The sequence below is a fragment of the Odontomachus brunneus genome, unplaced genomic scaffold (assembly GCF_010583005.1).
Source record: "Odontomachus brunneus isolate Ranch 3 - 2012 unplaced genomic scaffold, Obru_v1 Obru_scaffold_009, whole genome shotgun sequence".
Lineage (NCBI taxonomy): Eukaryota > Metazoa > Arthropoda > Insecta > Hymenoptera > Formicidae > Odontomachus > Odontomachus brunneus.
In genome coordinates, this window is record NW_022639459.1 from 456417 (window position 1) to 474287 (window position 17871).

At 35.2% G+C, this 17871-nt stretch overlaps 2 protein-coding genes and 1 long non-coding RNA gene across 5 annotated transcripts in view; 2 read left to right on the forward strand and 1 right to left on the reverse strand.

Moving 5' to 3' along the window:
* The window catches only part of LOC116840385 (EH domain-binding protein 1), an 11588-nt gene extending 2398 nt beyond the window's left edge, over positions 1–9190 (forward strand). Inside the window, exons 5-18 of one of the 3 annotated variants that reach the window (XM_032807010.1) lie at positions 163–322; positions 403–633; positions 989–1178; positions 1311–1477; positions 1782–2004; positions 2163–2324; positions 3690–3779; positions 3955–4068; positions 4180–4377; positions 4490–4639; positions 4743–4960; positions 5197–5385; positions 5468–5593; positions 6647–9190. In XM_032807010.1, coding sequence (XP_032662901.1) covers positions 163–322; positions 403–633; positions 989–1178; positions 1311–1477; positions 1782–2004; positions 2163–2324; positions 3690–3779; positions 3955–4068; positions 4180–4377; positions 4490–4639; positions 4743–4960; positions 5197–5385; positions 5468–5549 — 2174 coding nt within the window. In that variant the 3' untranslated portion in view covers positions 5550–5593; positions 6647–9190. The remainder of the gene's footprint in view (positions 1–162; positions 323–402; positions 634–988; positions 1179–1310; positions 1478–1781; positions 2005–2162; positions 2325–3689; positions 3780–3954; positions 4069–4179; positions 4378–4489; positions 4640–4742; positions 4961–5196; positions 5386–5467; positions 5594–6646) is intronic. The other 2 variants (XM_032807011.1, XM_032807012.1) reach the window with 2 other exon arrangements.
* The window catches only part of LOC116840394, a 16225-nt gene extending 1703 nt beyond the window's left edge, over positions 1–14522 (reverse strand). Inside the window, exon 1 of the long non-coding RNA XR_004377340.1 lies at positions 14385–14522. This is a non-coding gene — a long non-coding RNA (uncharacterized LOC116840394). The remainder of the gene's footprint in view (positions 1–14384) is intronic.
* On the forward strand, positions 12024–17642 carry LOC116840392. The gene is made up of 3 exons (XM_032807045.1): positions 12024–12278; positions 15615–15773; positions 17005–17642. The coding sequence occupies exons 1-3, from the start codon at positions 12218–12220 to the stop codon at positions 17244–17246; spliced, it is 462 nt and encodes a 153-aa protein (XP_032662936.1). The 5' UTR covers positions 12024–12217; the 3' UTR covers positions 17247–17642.
* Positions 17643–17871: the final 229 nt, after the last annotated feature.

Below are 17871 nucleotides of genomic sequence, written 5' to 3' on the forward strand. Positions count from 1 at the left end.
ATATATATATATATATATATATATATATATATATATATATATATCTGAATGTAAAAAAAATGATTCTATAGATCACATTGCGTTTTAAGATTTTATATCAATTATTTATTTATGATTTGTGAAATTATACTTATTGACTATAATAATTATCATTTGTAACAGTGGCGAGTTTGTCGAAGGATGACACAACTCCTGTAAATGATGGGGAGCACTTTATACGCGACATTAGTCTGACGGGAATTGGAGATCCTTTACGAGAGAAGTCACCTATCAAAGACAGTGTTGCAGTTGAAAACGAGTATGTGTTGTTTTATCGTGTAAAGTACGTGTATCACACGATAATAACATATAATATATAATATCGTAGAAGAGCAATTTTAAAAGTAACACGATTTTTCATAGCAAAAACATCGAGCATAATACATTGAGACTACCACTGCAGCCGTTGGATCTTAAAAAGAATGACGGGAATGTGCCGAGACTGAAGGAGAACACTCCTGGCCAAGACTTGTTGGAATGGTGTAAGGAAGTCACTAAAGACTACCCGGGCGTCAAAGTCACCAATTTGACGACATCTTGGCGAAACGGAATGGCGTTCTGCGCGATCATTCATCATTTCAGATCTGATCTGATGTGAGTATTTCTGTCCCGGAATTAATCTATTTTCTCCATCTTCTCGGCATCTGTCTCTTTTTTTTCTCTTGATCGTTAAACATATCGTCTCTTTGAGTCTTATCTTTTCCTCGGGAAAAAAAAATATCAATAGACAGTCGGCTTGGCGGCTTGCCAGCTATATTATTTGTGTGTTCCATTAATAAACACTCCGAAATCGTCATTGTTCTGCGTCGACTGTCTCGTGCCAACATTTTGAGGATTATTTTTGATACTAGAGATATTTCTTCGCGCATCTATGTTACTTGACGACCAAGTTAACAGCTTCGCGGCTTCCTCGATCTAATTGGGCGCTGTTCAACATGACAATTTACAGAGACATCGACTCATTGTTGCCGCACGATGTGAAGGGTAACTGCAAGAAGGCTTTTGATGCAGGCGAAGCTTTGGGCATACCGAGAGTTATAGAACCGGCGGACATGGACATATTAACTGTACCTGATAAATTAGCTGTGATGACGTATTTGTATCAGTTGAGAGCGCATTTTACTGGCCACGAATTGGAGGTACCTCGACAAATTTTATAACACAACGAGCTTGTGTGAAAGATCACTGTCGTTTTTTTTCGTTTTTCTCTTCTTCTCTTTTCGTGTTCTGCGCCCCATGTTTAAATTACCGCTTTGAATCGATCGCTGTAGGTACACCAAATCGGCAAAACGACGAACGAGTCGTCTTACATGATCGGTAGATTTAACACGGACAACAATACAGACGTGAGCGTTCAGCTTTTCGGTCAAGAAATTATTAATTTGCGGAAGAAGGAACAGATCGAGCAGAAGAACAATAAGACGGACAGTAACCGACGGTGAGTAGATGTTATTTTAATGCATAAGATTTATCATTTTTCTATCGAGTTCTCGTAGGAGATTTATATATCAGAAGAAAAATAGGAAGTTCTCATGTTTGGTACATAAACAAATACCAAATTGATGTTCATTTTACTCGTTATTAATTCTTCGAAATTGAATAATCTCCGCTCCAGCAATTTTACTTGACAAATACGACGAAGCTTTTGTATGAACTTAATACAATCTGAAGTTGCGCGTACCGGTACAAAATCAGCCGAACGAGTAAGACTCACAGATCTGAGTGATCATATTTCGTTGCAGGTCGAATCCATTTGACAATAAGAAGGACGACATGTGCATTGACTCGCTGAAAAACAAGCTGCACTTAAGTCTGACCACGGATAATCAGGATCACGATCAGTGTAACAAAGACAAATCGCCGTCCAGCGTGAAGGAAGTCAAGGACATCATATTGGCCAGCTCGAAGAGCATTTTGGGCAAGGTGTTGTCACCGACCAAGGAGAAGTACTCGTCGAGAGAGAAGGTAAGCGGAGGGCGCAGATTATCACGCACGAATCTAATTTCGACGTGATTTGCGATTACTCCCCGACGCCTAGCGAGGTATCGCGTAGTACACGCTCCGACGGCACTCGCGTACAACTTGATCGTTCGTTGTGAGGAAATGATGCCAATTTACTGCAGAGCAAGTCTCCGCCGAGAGTGCAACAAGCGCAGCAACGTCCGATACTTATGACCCGCCGGCAATTAACCGATCCGTTCGGCTCCGACGACGAAGAGGAGAACATACAGATAATCGACGAGAAATGCTCGCAATCGATCTCGATTACCAAATCGCAAAGCCCGGTCCGTGACATCAGTAAATACGAGATTGCGCAGATTATCGCTTTTTATGCATTCCTTCTTTTATATATCTCGCTGCATTAACAATAAACCCATAACGCGCACCACTACATCTACCATTTACTTCTCTTCACCGGCGATACGTAGTGAAGTGCGTTATTTCCAGGACTTAACTCCTTTTGTTTTCCTTTTTCTCTTACTTTTTATCTATTATTGGCGAACGGTTTTGTAACCTGCGCTTTTTGCCGACGAAGAATCGTACGCCTATATGAGACACGTGTGTGAAGCTGCATGTAAATATGCATGAGAGAATCGTGCGTGATGTGTCCCGCGATGCACGGAATGTAGATTTTGATGGTAGCGTTTCGTAAGATGCACTTGTGTAAAATTCACCGTAATAACATGGGTGTGCTCGCGATCTCTTACATATTTATTTATTTATTTTCCTAATATAAATTATATATTAACAATGATTTTTAAATCACTACTGAATGCTTTGCATTGAGAATTGAGGTCTCGTAAAAAGACATCTCTGGAAAATGCAAACCTTACAAAGCACTCTATGACAAAGCTTGGAGCAGTGACATACGAGAGAGCTCATAAATCATTAATGAAGTTAGTTTCCTTTTCCTGCGGATATTAAGGTAAAAGCACCAATGCCCGGACATTCGTCTTAAAATATAAATATTTAAACTTTCAACATAAAATATATGTACAAATGTATAATGTAATTAAATATATAGATATATTCTATGTTTAAAGTTTAAATATTCGTATTTAAATATTAAGATAATAATGTTCAGGATTAAGTACATGTCCGGCAATTGATACTTTTACCTTAACACACTCGCCACCACAGCTTATTTAGTGAATTTTTCCCACTTAGACCATCTCTTGTATATTTTCTATTATAAAAATCTATTATAAAAATTTTGTTAAACAAACTTTGTGAAGATAGAAAGAAATAAATGATTGCACATACATGTGACGCTGGTAGCGAACGTGTTAAGTAGAATTGAACATTTTGAGTAAAGCTGAGCTTGAAGTGAGAGATCGGTGCGTTGCACATGTAACGAACGTGTTGAACTTGTTCCTTTAATATCATGCCTCTAGAAAGTAACGCGAGAATTTTATTTATCGACGCTATAATTAAGATATGCGAGTAAATATAGGTCGAGAGTTTCACGCAATTTTCTCTTTTACATAATTCAGTACGTTGTCGCTTCAGTTTAACGTTTGTTTGCTCTTTTACTCAATATGAGAAGGTTCTTGGTTTGAACGTTATATCCGTGGAAAAGCTTCGCAACGATAACACTTGAACACGACACAACGACACACGAGACACACGTTAAGAACTTTCTTTTGTAGGACTCCGTAAATTCTGGCGATAGAGGAAGTCGTGGTAGTTTCGAATGTCAAGGTGCATCGCCGCCGTACGGGGAACAACGTTCACAACACGTAATTAACAAGATTCTCTTTTTAGTATTGCAATATTGATGTATATCTCGGTGGCAACATGTCAAATTAATGCAATCAAAATACAGAATGATACTGTGGTTTGTCTGCTTCCGAGATATCGATATAATTAGTATCATATCCAAGTATCTACATCTTTGTTTTCCGTTTGCGTTAGCCGTTAGTCAGCCGGCACGACGAATTGCGAGAGCGAGCCAGACAACTGCTGGAGCAAGCCAGAAGCCAGACGAAGCCAGCCGGGTTCGTTTCCACTGCGATCAGTCCCATCGAGGTTCTATATTTTCATTTACGTAGCACTAGAAAGTCGTCGTTGCCGACGAATATTCGTTCCACGTTGAGCCTAGACAGCCTAGATTTCTATCATGCGTGTAACGCGTTTCAGGCACAAAATGACGACGAGAGGCAACAACAGTTGCGGGAAAGAGCGAGACGCTTGATCGCGGAAGTAAAAATGGGTGTGACCCCGAGCCAGATCAATGACGACAATAGCAGCAGCGATAGACGATCGATAGATGATCAGAATAACAGTCCTAGACGTAGCATAACGCCTTCGACACCTGGAGACAGACTCAGTATAAAGGTTTGTATGTTATATTGTCGCGATATTGTCTTTGTGACCTCTCGCCAATAAGATGCGACCTCCTCAATCAATTGTGACGCAGTACTGAATGGCGACCGATTATCATTTTTAGTCCGAGTACAATGGGAATATACTAGGGAACGCGAGTGTGATAGATGGAGATAAGAAAACTGGTTCACCTTTATATTCTTTCTCCAAAATCATCGAGAGGATCTCGCCCGATAAAGGAAGCCCCGACAGAACACCATATACACTCCGCGGGGTACGTCAATGCGCGAGATTATTACTTACCAATAGTATTTTACCGATTATCTAATGAGGATTTATTTATTTTTGTTCTTGCTTAATGATAACTCGGAAACCAGCTGGGTAAAGACATGACATCGTATATCCAAAACGAGCTCGAGGCGCTCGAAAGGGAACAGAATCAGATAGATATACAGGCTGGTAAGCTGGAGAAGCAACTCAGAGCGGCCATGGAAAGTGATAACGAGGACGAAACGGAAAGACTGATGTCCCTGTGGTTTACTCTCGTTAATAAAAAGAATGCACTTCTGAGAAGACAAATGCAACTGAATATATTGTAAGTGTCTCACTGTTCTTTTTTTTTTGTTTAGGACAAAAGTAAATCTGTCAATCTCTTGATGGTTGGGAACACTTGACAGTTACAACATTTAGTTGATTTTTAAGGAGTATTCTTAAAATTCTAGAGTAGAGGAATTTGACCAGGCATTAATATTTTTACTAATTTTTGTTTAAAAATCGCATAACCGATCACAATAATCACAGTTTAGTGAATAAGAGTCGTGTACTTTCTAGGGAAAAAGAAGATGATCTTGAACGACGATTCGAACTTTTAAATCGCGAATTAAGAAGCATTCTCGCGGTAGAAGAATGGCGTAAGACGTCCGAGCAAAAGATGCGTGAGAATTTGTTGTTGGAAGAATTAGTGTCCATTGTGAATAAAAGGGATGAATTAGTACATCATCTTGATACGCAAGAGAGAGCGTGAGTATAACAGATACATATTACAATCGCTGTTTCTCAAAAAAGTGATAAACATTCAGCTTTTGCTTCCAACAATGTTTAGCATCGAGGACGATGACGAGATAGAACGCGACTTATCTCGCGCCGGGTTAGCTCAACGAAACAAAAATTGCGTTGTGCAATGAGGAGTTGATTATGTCTATCACGATTTTCCGACGCTGTTTTAAAGGTAAATTGATTTTAAGTATTTATTTCACTCACTCATTTGTTAAATTGTCCACAAATAAATTTTGGTTTTTAGCCTCTATAACTTTCATATAAATATAATTTAATATGATCTTTAATCACGCACAAAATAAGCGTCATTAGATGTAATACATTTTCCAACAATTACCTAGCCTATTTGTACTATTACTGCAGAAATAAAACTTGAAAGTAAAATATAGTAAAGTAATAACATAAAATAACATTAAAATAACATAAAGTATTAACATTAATCTAATAAATATGTATATAAATATACAATATAATATACACAAATAATAAAATATAAATATGAAATTTAAGATGTAGCACTTGCTGTAGAAACTTTCGCTCACGCAATCTTTAAAGAGTTACCAGAGAGACACGTGCGGACTGGCATTGTTATGCAGAATGATAGAAGCCTTCCGATTGACCAACCTGATTATTTCTTGTGGAACTTCTTGTGTATTCTGTCCAGTTCCTGGTAGTAATCACCTTCTGTGAGGTGATTTTCTTACCTGAACTCAATAAATTACAGTGGCTAATACTACACTAATTGGTTACAGTCTACTAAACAGTCATCGTTTTTTTTTCACCAGCAACTTTATCTCTGGGAACTGATCTAATGTCTCATCGGGGTCAAGTCGCGCAGAACACTTCCCATTCTGTCGTAAAGAATCCACTTCTCATTTTACGTCATCATCCGTTTAAGAAATGGATCATTTTATTTCCTTAAAATCAATCTAGTGCAGACTTCGTAACGTTAGCTTTCCTGGTTCGATCTTTTTTTCTCCAATCACGCTCAAGTGATCGACAACAGTCGATATGCTTGCATTCAGTTCTTTTGCAAGTTCACGAACCGTTGTATCCACTTTCATGAACTTACTTCGAGTGAGTCTTCTAAAATATCAAGAAGAAACCGAATATATTTGTGGACAGTCTAATATTAATATTAATTTTTATTTTACATTTTCCGCGGTAGTCTCTTTTATGAGAGATCATGACATGACATATAGACATGCATCTTTACATTTTACAGGCATGACCGTTTTTGCTGTGGAGTTGCCAAAGAGTCGACAAAATTAGACGGTGGAAAGTCAGATGTGTCGTTTTATGATTTACGAGTGAATCATTTTTAGGGTCCCGTTTTTTTAATATATATTATAGATTGATTCACCAAGCGCGATATTCCATGTTTTGCTTTCAATATAAACTTGCCGGCTGACTATTTGCAACGAGATGAAGAAGAGACAGGAAATTCAATCGGCAGATATCGAGGCAAATATTAAATATAGAACGATGTGCAAGATTTTTTTGTAAAGTATATCGAGCACAATGTTTATTGTTAAGGTATAATAACTGTTTCGCCGTGTGCTTTGAGTGGAATGTTGTACGATTAATACAGTCGCATGCAAATAGACGAAATGATACGCTCTGTGGAGTGAGCACTTTATATTGGAGTTATACGAGACACTTTTCGATTAGTAGTAAAGAGGAAGAAGAGACATAATATTTCTTTTGTAAACAAGAGATGTTCTGTGTTAGCGAAAGGACTACGAACAGGTAGCATGAGGGAGCTCGAAGTGACAAGTTGGTAATAGGGATATCTTTGTAATGGCAGGGGTAAATTGCTACCCTATCACTATTTAGGCGAGTCTCGATAAATCATTGCGTGGGAATGAACGCGATAAGCAATATAAACAAATATATCTCGCGCACCATTACCGATCCTAGATCGATTTGCGGAGGATAGATAATCGAAGCGTTACGAAAGTAGAGATATCACGTCAGCGTTGTATATATTTTTTCGGACTCGCGCAACGGTCGTTTCCATTGAGCATTCGCATATACTCTAATTGTGCCATATAAGCGTTGACAAACTTTTTACACCGTACTCGATGGGTTCGCTCGCCTTACGCGGAGAAATATGATGATTTTTATCAGTGGTGTGCGTAATCTTAAGAAGCGAAGAAAAAGCCAATTCTTACACGGTGTGTTTGCGTATAGGATGTTGTTGTTGCGTTGGCTGTAGTTTTTTAAGATCACAGCATAATATTTTTTAATGTTTCGGCATGTAGATATGATTGTCTCGCAATGTCGTGTGAGAAGAAGAGAAAAGGAGATATGTTCGCTCAAAATTTCCTCGTTTAGCGCTTATTCGGCCTAAAGATTTTCGCGACGCGGAGTTAAAAAGTACGACGAATGCTCATTAAAAAAAAAAAAGAAAGAAAGAAAAAAATGCTCGTAACGGGATGAACGTTGTGTCAGATGTAACGTTCGAATTAACTGGTAAGTGATCATCGCTCCTCTCTGTAATTTATCTAAATCCGAAATTCTTGCAGGGTATATCGCCTGAAAAGAATACATTTCTTCCCAAGTTGCTTCGTGAAACAATACGGGCGCGGCCCTTACATGCCGGAAGCGATGTCGTGGGAAGCGGATCTTTACTGGAACATTAGTCCCTCATGATACAAAAAGATAATGTTATTTTTTATTAAATGCTGTGAGTGTGTATGTCACATTGTATCGACGCTATTTAATATCCGCCGTGTAGTTAGCGTAATTTTTTTGAAATTGAAAAAAAAAAATATATAGTAAGTTGCCTCTTTCTCTCTGTTAAATAATCTCCGTTCGGATATCCGCGAATTGTGAGCATTAATATGCGCCGACATATACAAACGATTCGTGATTACTGCTCTAAAAGCGTATTATAATGTACATGCTTGAGACATTAGTATTCGAATGGGCGGTATAACAATTGAGATGTATGTACATATATAAGTTCCAAGCGGATCATATAGAATCACTCCCGAAAGCACGTACGCGTACTGAAACATACTTAGGGTATGATTCAAGCTTTGGATATAAAGTATCAGGAACATATCCCTTTTTCAACATCACGATGTGTACATCTAGTTAAAACCACTATCGTGTCCTATATGAATTATCTCATATTTATAGCTATTTTAGTTTTACTTCTACTTTTTTAATTTTTCGCTTCTGTTCCTCGAAAGAAACCAGTGATTATCGTTAATTTAAAGCAATGCCGATATTGACAAAAGTGATTCTTGACATTGAGAGAGACAAAGAGAAACAATTGTTGGGACGTGTGCAGTTGGAACAGTGAAAATGCTGATCAGATAGTTTCTCACACTACAATATACATATTTGTCCGTTTGAATAATCTAATTTTCGCTGTGAATGGCGTGCTAATTGGAATGTGTCTAGGTACTAGTTATCGATTCTGAGAATCGACAAATAATTTAACAATAATTTATTACTATAACACCTACGAATATTTACGTTTATGAGATTATATAACGAATACGAATTAACTAATTTATTTTACTCCGTACTATATACTGTGAAACGTAATTGCAAAGATAATCGTTCTTGCCAATGTTATAGTTTTATGGAGGTACGCTGTTCTTTTCTCCTTAGCGCATGTTAATCGTGATGATGTATGTGAGAGTGCAAGCAAGTAAAAAAAAACGAATCACGCAATATTTGCCATTGATTAATAAAGAAAGACTTATAAAGGGCACTGCAGAAAAAAATAATAAATATGATATTATCCATCTGATATCCATCGTTGAGTCGTACTATTTGAAAATAAAATGTCCGTCCAAGGGCGGACAGAACAAAAAGTCATGATGATACAAAATAATGAAAATCTCACTTTTCAATTACGATTAGATCATTTTCTTGTTATTGTGACGTCATCATGATTTTCTGTTCTACTTAGGCCACCACTCCGTTTGTACAACCGAGCCTTAATCGAATGAATTAAAAAACCCCATCGTGCTCTCTTAAGATGAATGAGTAAAAATGTTTCTGATTGAGTCAGATAAAGGATTATTTCACCGATGATCAGTGATTATTCACTGATTTTCAGTGAAAACACCTGTTTTATTGCTCCGTCTAATTTCTCATTTCTGATTTTTATTAGTGGAAATAAGATTTCTCCGCGAAATATATGATATACGAGTTTGTTGTACATAGAAAATCCAACTTTCTACGATTATAACGATGGAATTCACGACTTCTACGCGCCTTGCGTGTGATGACATCATCTGTGTTGGCAAATTGTATTAATAATTGGAACAGTGGTATCTACTATTAACTGATCTTTTCAGCAAGACTTTACTGATTGCAGTGTTATACTTATAACTGAGCTAGCAGCAGTTATAAATATAACATTTTACTGATCGTACTTTAGAGAGTACGTTTAAATTTCTTCTGTTCCTTTTTTTATTACAACTTTTTTCATCTTTAAATCGCAGTGATATTAGAACTATATTCCTCGACGATTTCTCTCCTGATTAACAAAAAAATATTAAATTTCGATAATTTTTTTTTGCGATTTATGAGCAAAAGAAGATGATATTTAGGATATTTTAGAGTTAACATCTCATCCTTTTTGAAATGATCGTCTGCAATGATAATATCGTTGACATAGCGAAGTAAATTTTATTTTCCTCTGTATCCTTTGCACATACCCCCAACGTTTATCCCCAGGCAGCATAAATGTATAAGAAACATCTTAGAGACATCCCAAAGACGTCTAAAAGCGAATGGGATATCTTTCAGACGTCTCTAAGATGCCGTTTAGACACTTCTGCTCTATGAGTCAGTTTCCGCTTGTCGACATTCCGCGTTTTATCATTCGATTATTATGTATAAACTTTGATTATTATGTATAAACTTTTCCATCTTTGATCTTTCCTCTGGTTTGAGTTTGAATATTTCGACGTATTTGACCGGAAGAGCTAGTTGTCAGAAATTAAACAAGTTCGTACGTGAGCGGCCAGTCGCTAAACAAGCTACGCAACGTCCTCTTTGGCAACGCTAACAATAAGCTACATTTTGTGTGTAATACACGCACATGTACATCTTATGAATGTATATATTCGCGCGGAAGCTATTACTAAGAAGATCGGGTCAAATGCCAGAGTCAAGTTGGTAATGTAGGGTTAAGTGCTTCCCTGACCTTTAACGAGACTTCCTTAACAAGACAGCAAGCCTCATTTTACAATGTTAAACATCCCACATATCGTTCTATTATTTAAACAATATCAAGCAATAAATCGAGTAAGGTTTCATTCAAACTTTAATATTCTTTGATCTTGTAACTTCTCATTATAAACATCAACTATTACCCTTAGGAAAAATTACTTTAAGTTGTTCAAATTGACTTAAAGTTACTTAAAATTATTTATATAACTATAAATAACTTTAAGTAACTTTAAGCAACTTTAAGTTAATTTGAATATCTTAAAGTAATTTTTTCTAAGGGCAGCAACATAATATCAATGTTGTAATAATTATAGGTTGCTTTTTACAAGTTTATTCAATCGTTCACTTGAGAGTCTCAGAATATATTAACTTTTATTGTGATTTCCTATTCGATAATATAAATGCAATATAATGCGAGTGTAACAGTTAGGTTATTGAGTAAAAAATTATAACATTGATGTAATGTTACTGTTGGTGTTTACTGGGCACAACGTCTAATAAAATCGGGACATAAGACGTCTCTAAGACGTCTCTAAGACGTCTTATGTCCTAATTTTAGACGTTGTATTACGTGGGAAGATATTTGGTCGAAAAAAACCATACAGCACAGAAGTTTCAAAAAGCTTTCAGAAAGGTTTCAGAAACATTGAAACCTTTCTGAGATCTTTCTGAAATCTTTTTGAAATTTTTGTGATATATAAGAAATCACACACAATTATGTGTATGCAATATAACATAATCATTTAATATAGAATTAAAATCCACATAATTTAAGATTTGTTATCGTCAATTCCCCTTATATCGAATATAATGAGTAACGCCCAGTCAGATTAGACGTGTAAAAACGAGGCTAGACGTAACCTGCCCATTATATAGCATTAGTAGTAGTGCGGCGCAAAAGCGCAATGCTTATGCTGCATTTGTGCAAAATGCGATTTCAGAAATTTTTGTTAGATATATGCTGGAACGCGACGCAAAATTTTCTTGAATTATTTTCATCCGTATAAGACTTTTGAAATTCGCAGAAATAATAGGAGGAAAGGGATGTAAGTTATTTCCGGAAGGTCTGAATAAATTATTGTAAAAAGTACAGAATACACATCTTGACAAATAAATAGAACTTTTGTACGAACTATTTTTTTATACATCTCACAGTTTCGATGATATTCACTGGAAATGTCTGCGGGATTGACCTTTCAACGTTAAGATAAGCACAAAAACAATATGATCTAATAATTTTTGCCGCTTCACTATATATCTAAAGTTCGTAAAAGTTGATAAGGAGCGTGCATACCATGTATGTGAAATTCATGTGCACTCGCTAAACGGAGAAGAAACGATATGTAACAAACAAGAGGAGAGGGGGAAAGAGAGAGAGAGAAGAGTGCTTTTAGTAAAGAGGGTGTTGGTTCCTCAGTATCACACTGGACACGATCGACATCGCAGTTTTCAAACGGTTTTGTAGATTATTCGATATAACGTAATTGTCGGACATTATTAGTTTTGAAAACGTAACTGTCGAGACGAACTTTGTTATTTTTTGCATAGTGCAATTAGTTTTAATAATTTTTAACGACTTTACTCAGTATCCAGGATGGTTTACAGTGAACGCGCAGTGGCAATAATTGTCGGTGTAGTCCTTCTTGTAGCATCAGGTGAGATTAACAGCTTTAAGATGGAGTAAATCAAGCATTAAAAAAGCAACGTTTGAAAAATTATATTTTTGTGCTGCGAAACAAAAATTTTCCAAAGATACAATACTCTAAATTCTCGTTTGTTTCAACAAAACTACTATAACGTGTATTTTTTTTTGCACATTGATATTAAAGATTCTCACAGCGCTAATCATATTTTCTTCGTGTATAAACTCTATATATAGTTTCTCTGTTTACCAACTTGTTACAAAAATTTAAACTTCTTTAGTCACTAGCGCTATTAAAACCAGGTATGTCTCAGTGTCCTGACAATTTTAATATTTTAGTCTTTCACATTTTTCATATTTTTCTTTCATATTTTTATATTTTTATACCATTTTATATTCTATTATTCAGTTTATAGATCACGCCAGGAAAGTAGATAGCTTCGTGATAGATAAATTGCTTTTTCCGTTATTTCATGATACTTTATCAACTTTCTGATAATTGCAGCACGATTCCTCACAGTATTTATTTTACATTGAGAATGATTCTAAAATGCTTCATTATTATATTATGTTTTACTTTGTTTTGCATTACAATCTCTCTAAAATATGTTGCAACTGGAAATATTCCAAAGTAGAATAGAAAATTACAATGACATCAAAATGACGAGAAAATATTCGAATTGTGATTGAAAAAAGTGAGTTTTTAGACGTTTTATCTTAACTTCAACATCGTTTTGATGTCATCGTAATTTTTTGTTCCAACTGGGTTATCTAGACGGTATAAATGTCTAAAATAAATCTTAGAGACATTCCAAAGACAATAACGTAAGGAGGAGGTTTTTTAAACATCTCTACGTAGTAAATAAAAAACATTAGATCAATATCTTGAAATATTGATTTTACGCGTATCTCTTGAGCATTTCTCTCTCTCTCTCTCTCTCTCAGTTTAATATTTTTAAAACATTTCAAAGATAATACCGGATAATACGATCTTTTTGGACATTGCAAAAATGTTTTAGAAATATTAAAGTGTCGTAATTATTTGTAATAACGTTGATACAACGTTAAAAACTATATATTAGAAAACGTTATATATTACTAAATATCGTTACAATAACGTTCTATCAATGATTTTTTGTTTACTAGATAATACAGTAAGCAAGTAATCATTAATACAACGTTGCTACAATGATATTGAAGACCCTGTAATATTGTCAAATATGTAGTGTTTAATATTGTATCAAACATCATTACGAACATACTTTGACCGCGATTTGGAAGTTTCAGTTATGTCGAAATAGGGTTGTTATAACGTTTTAATCGGCAAAAATATTTTTAAGATGTTGCATTGATCTGAAATAAATGTTAAAGTAACATTTGAAAAATATATTTTTTGTAATGTTTTTAAAACGTTTAAACAACATTCAGAAAAATCATCATAAAATAACATGTGAAAAATATAAATGCAATATTACTAAAAAAATGTCCAAACAATGCACATGAAGTCAACGTTTCTAAACGTTAATTTAATGTTCCTTGCTTACTGGGACTTGTGTACTAACTTTGGATAACTTAACCGGCTGGTTATTCCAATGGAATTGATTAATCGCATTTCTCTTTAGTCAGAATTGATGAATGTGTTATCACTGTTGGCCAATCTCGTTGGAATAAGCCAATTAAGTTAACCAAAGTTGGTACACTGAGAGAAATTATCTGATAAAAAATTAACAAATAGTTATAAAATACCGAATTTTTATACTTGACCCGATTAAATTTAATCAAATACTTCTGATCATGGCATTTCGTCAGATAAACCGATAAAAAAATTATGAATCGATATTTCTTATTGAATGCTTTCTGATCGGATACAAAAATTCCTCGGTATTTTGATCGGAAATATCCGTTTGATAATTTCTTATCGAATAATTTCTCTCAGTGTAGAAGCGGGAACAAGATGTCTTTCAAACATTTATGCCGTATGGCTAGGCTTGTAATATTGCGCACAAAGTGGAGTAATGTCCTTGACATATGAAGTTATGCTATTTTATAGCTTTTCATAAAAAAGTATTTTACACTCTTTGGAGAAGTATAGTTGGAGAACAAAACAATAAATATTTACTCTGAGTGCGTTGTTTTTGTCGTTTGAAACGTTTTTCTTCTGACTTTGTAATGCTTCCTGTTGAGTTACAAGGTGCGTCACACCTCACTGCGTTTTTATAATGACAACAGTTCGATGGTGTACACGAGAATGAGCGTGCGCTACTAATATGGATGGTTACTCAGCGTTACATCACTTTTAAATCATAAACCGCACCTGCGTTTTTCATCATAGTATTGCGCAAGTATCTTACGTGACTTTGATTTTTATTCGCGGATATATTTCGCGCATAATTCGAGCGATATTTCCGCATAGAAGAAAATCCATACACACGGAAAAGAGTGTTGTTATATCCAAGGCCATACGACATAAATGTCTAAAAGACACTTTCAAGGCGTCTGAAAGATATTCCGTTTGTTTTGACATCTTTACGGGATTGTATATGATTTTAATAAAACTGCAAAAGTTTTCACCAAAATTATAAAAAAAATTCAAATAAGGTACTTTGAAAAGTATTTTAAAATCTTTTTTTGGACATTTATGTTGTCTGAATCCAAAATTGATCAACAGTGCCGTAATTGGAGTAAACCTACTTGATTCAATAACAACATTATTGAGACCAATACTCGAGTTAGCAAAACAGTGCATAATGCATTAGTTTCAATAATACGATTAAATCAAAATGATTCACTCTCCGATTATGATGCTGTTGACTAATCAATTAATGCTAAGATATATTTTTCAGTGTAATTGTTGGAAATATGTTCCATATATATGCGATGTATCTAATAGCTTCTCACGTACATATTTACAAATATATGACAATCAATGTTGGATATTAGTTGATTTAAATTTTAATTGACTAGAATAATCGGCAAATCGATAATTAAAGATAATTAATCGTCTTATATGCAGTCGAAGGTAACTTAATCAATTGTTGAAATTAATTATTAATCAAATTTTGATGTTAGATTTATTATCAAATCTAATAGTAATTAATTGATTAATAAATTATCTGATAATAATTAAACTGATTAATAATTGAGTTTATCAATCGATTAAATAATTTGTGATTATATAATGAAACGGTTGATTAATTTTGATTATTGATTTGCCTGTTATTTTAGTCAAATAAAATTTTGATTAATTAATTTCTAACATACATTGAGACGATAATCTGTGAGAATGCGCAGCTTTGTAACAGCAGTAATAAAGAAAGTATCCATGATAGAATTTCCTGCATTTCTCAAGGATCTGCCTTACGATGCTGGGATTGCTCGTCTAATGTAAATGCCATGTGTGCTGATCCAATGAATACCACGGACCATCAAGCTGCATTCCACGTAAGAACATGCGAACCAGGCCATTACGGCTCCGCCAAACCGATTTGCCGCAAGATTGTCAAAAGAGGTAAAATTCTTCTGTGTATTACACGCGCATTACGTGTCGCGTACATATAAAAATACACGCGGCGAAGAAACACTCTCGTAACGATGGAAAAATTCTGCCGCGCGAGTGTGACATACCGTGAATATCCAACATCTTCAGGTTGGTGCGCAGCTCATTTCTTCATCTAGAGAATGACGCATTACGGAGCTTAAATCGCACTTTTAATGCGTTTTATCCTCTCTGTCTTAAATGTACACGATAATACACACGGTTCCGCTCTTGAGTCATATCGCGTGTATGTAAATGACGGTAATTGGAAGTTAAGAAAGGTTGATGTAAAATGACGGTAATTGGATGTTAAGAAAGGTTGATTGCTTTACTGCAAACTTCGTTGATTTCGTTCAGTGTAATACGTTGATGGCGTGACCGGCGCAGTTTATAGTAACGTTACGAAAGAAAGCACTTTGCAGTAAATAAATGATCATTACTTTCTCGGCACGTGGCGCTAGTCTAATCACAAAAGATATGAATTGAGTTTTGCAAATTTGCAAATATTGCGCAATGTTCCGGTAAACTTAAAGATTCTATATAATTAAATAGTACGTTGAATGTCAACTGAATTCTGGTGAAAAATATTCTTACGATTTTTCATATATACATATATAATCTCTTAGATTTTTCTTAGACAAATTTTAAGATCTTTTTGCGAAATTTTTTATAGAAATAGAAACGTATTTTATAAGTATTTCAAAAGACAAATAATTTGTAAAATTCACAGTATTTGTTGGATTTTTGTACAATATATTTAATAATAATAATTTAATTTAAAAAATTTTTAATAAATTCTAAGATTTAATTATAATAACTTAATTTATCTAAGCAAATTCATTTTTTACAGAATTCTGTGTAAATTCAAAATTTAAAAAATTTTGGAACATTATAAGAAATCATTTTTCACCAGAGAAGAGTCTTAGCGTGTGACATAGCAACTATTTCTGAGAGTCCTTGAATCGGAAAATTATATAACCGGCAATGTCGCACTATCAAATGAGACGCGCGGTATTATGGTATGAGAAACAGACGTATAATATTTACATATATTATGCGTTGTGGGGCATGAGTAAGATAGATCGTGTCGTTATTAAAATATCGCGAACATTTGGCGATAATTACGTAAATTACGCGACAATTACGCAATGCTTTTGTTGAAGAACAGAAAGAATAAGTTGCACCGCTTGTTTAATATTTATAGAATACGGCGACCGAATTGTGATACGTCAATGTTCCACTCCGTACAACGACGAAATCAATATCGACGACGGCCCATGCAGCTCTACAATGCAGTCAGGACATGGCGTAATCGAATCCTGCAATATTTGCAACACCGATTTATGTAATTCCGCGACGACCGCATCTACAACGCGACTACTCTATGCCGGTACACTGACACTCCTCGCCTGTATCTTCTACCAGTCAAAATACTCTGTTTTTTAACCTCGCGAGTTGTAGCACAGCGCGTAACACCATGGCCGAGTGATGGTGATCATCGACTAAAAAGGAGAAAAATATTCATGATAGCGTAGCTGCGCGAACACTTAATGCTATTTACACATGACTAACAAATTGTTACTCCTTCAGAGTCGGTTTTGGTTTCGTGAGGACATATAAGTATACGGAAATAATTTCGCACAATTAGTGTCGTGTTTTGCGGGCAGTACGCGATGATGTCACGCGAAAGGTGCTGCTGAAAAAAGTTGTGCGCGCACACATCGCCTGGAATTTAATTTGGCGATCCAGTTGTTGCGAAGTATTATAAATGATAAGTGCGCGAATTGCGAGTGACACTGATTTGCCAATTATTGTAAATACAAAATAAAGAACGTAACATAACTACGTGTAAAATTGTTTTATCAGACCAAAGCACAATCTACTGAAAGATATCTTAAAGATATTCAGAAGACGTCCTATCTCCTTTGGACGCGTTTTTGGGATGTCTTTTGATAATTTGTGCTGTCTGGGAAGGAACGTTCTAAAGGCTCCGACAGTTTCACAAAAACGTTTACATTATTTTTGCTGATAAAACCGGTAAACTCGAAAGAAGAAATATAAACTTTATATT

Bases quoted from the DNA above. Each gene is read 5' to 3' on its own strand.
- LOC116840392 (XM_032807045.1), top strand. From the start codon at position 12,218: ATGGTTTACAGTGAACGCGCAGTGGCAATAATTGTCGGTGTAGTCCTT. The intron at 12,279-15,614 runs GTGAGATTAACA...GCATTTCTCAAG, and splicing joins AGTCCTTCTTGTAGCATCAG to GATCTGCCTTACGATGCTGG. The intron at 15,774-17,004 runs GTAAAATTCTTC...TAATATTTATAG, and splicing joins CCGCAAGATTGTCAAAAGAG to AATACGGCGACCGAATTGTG.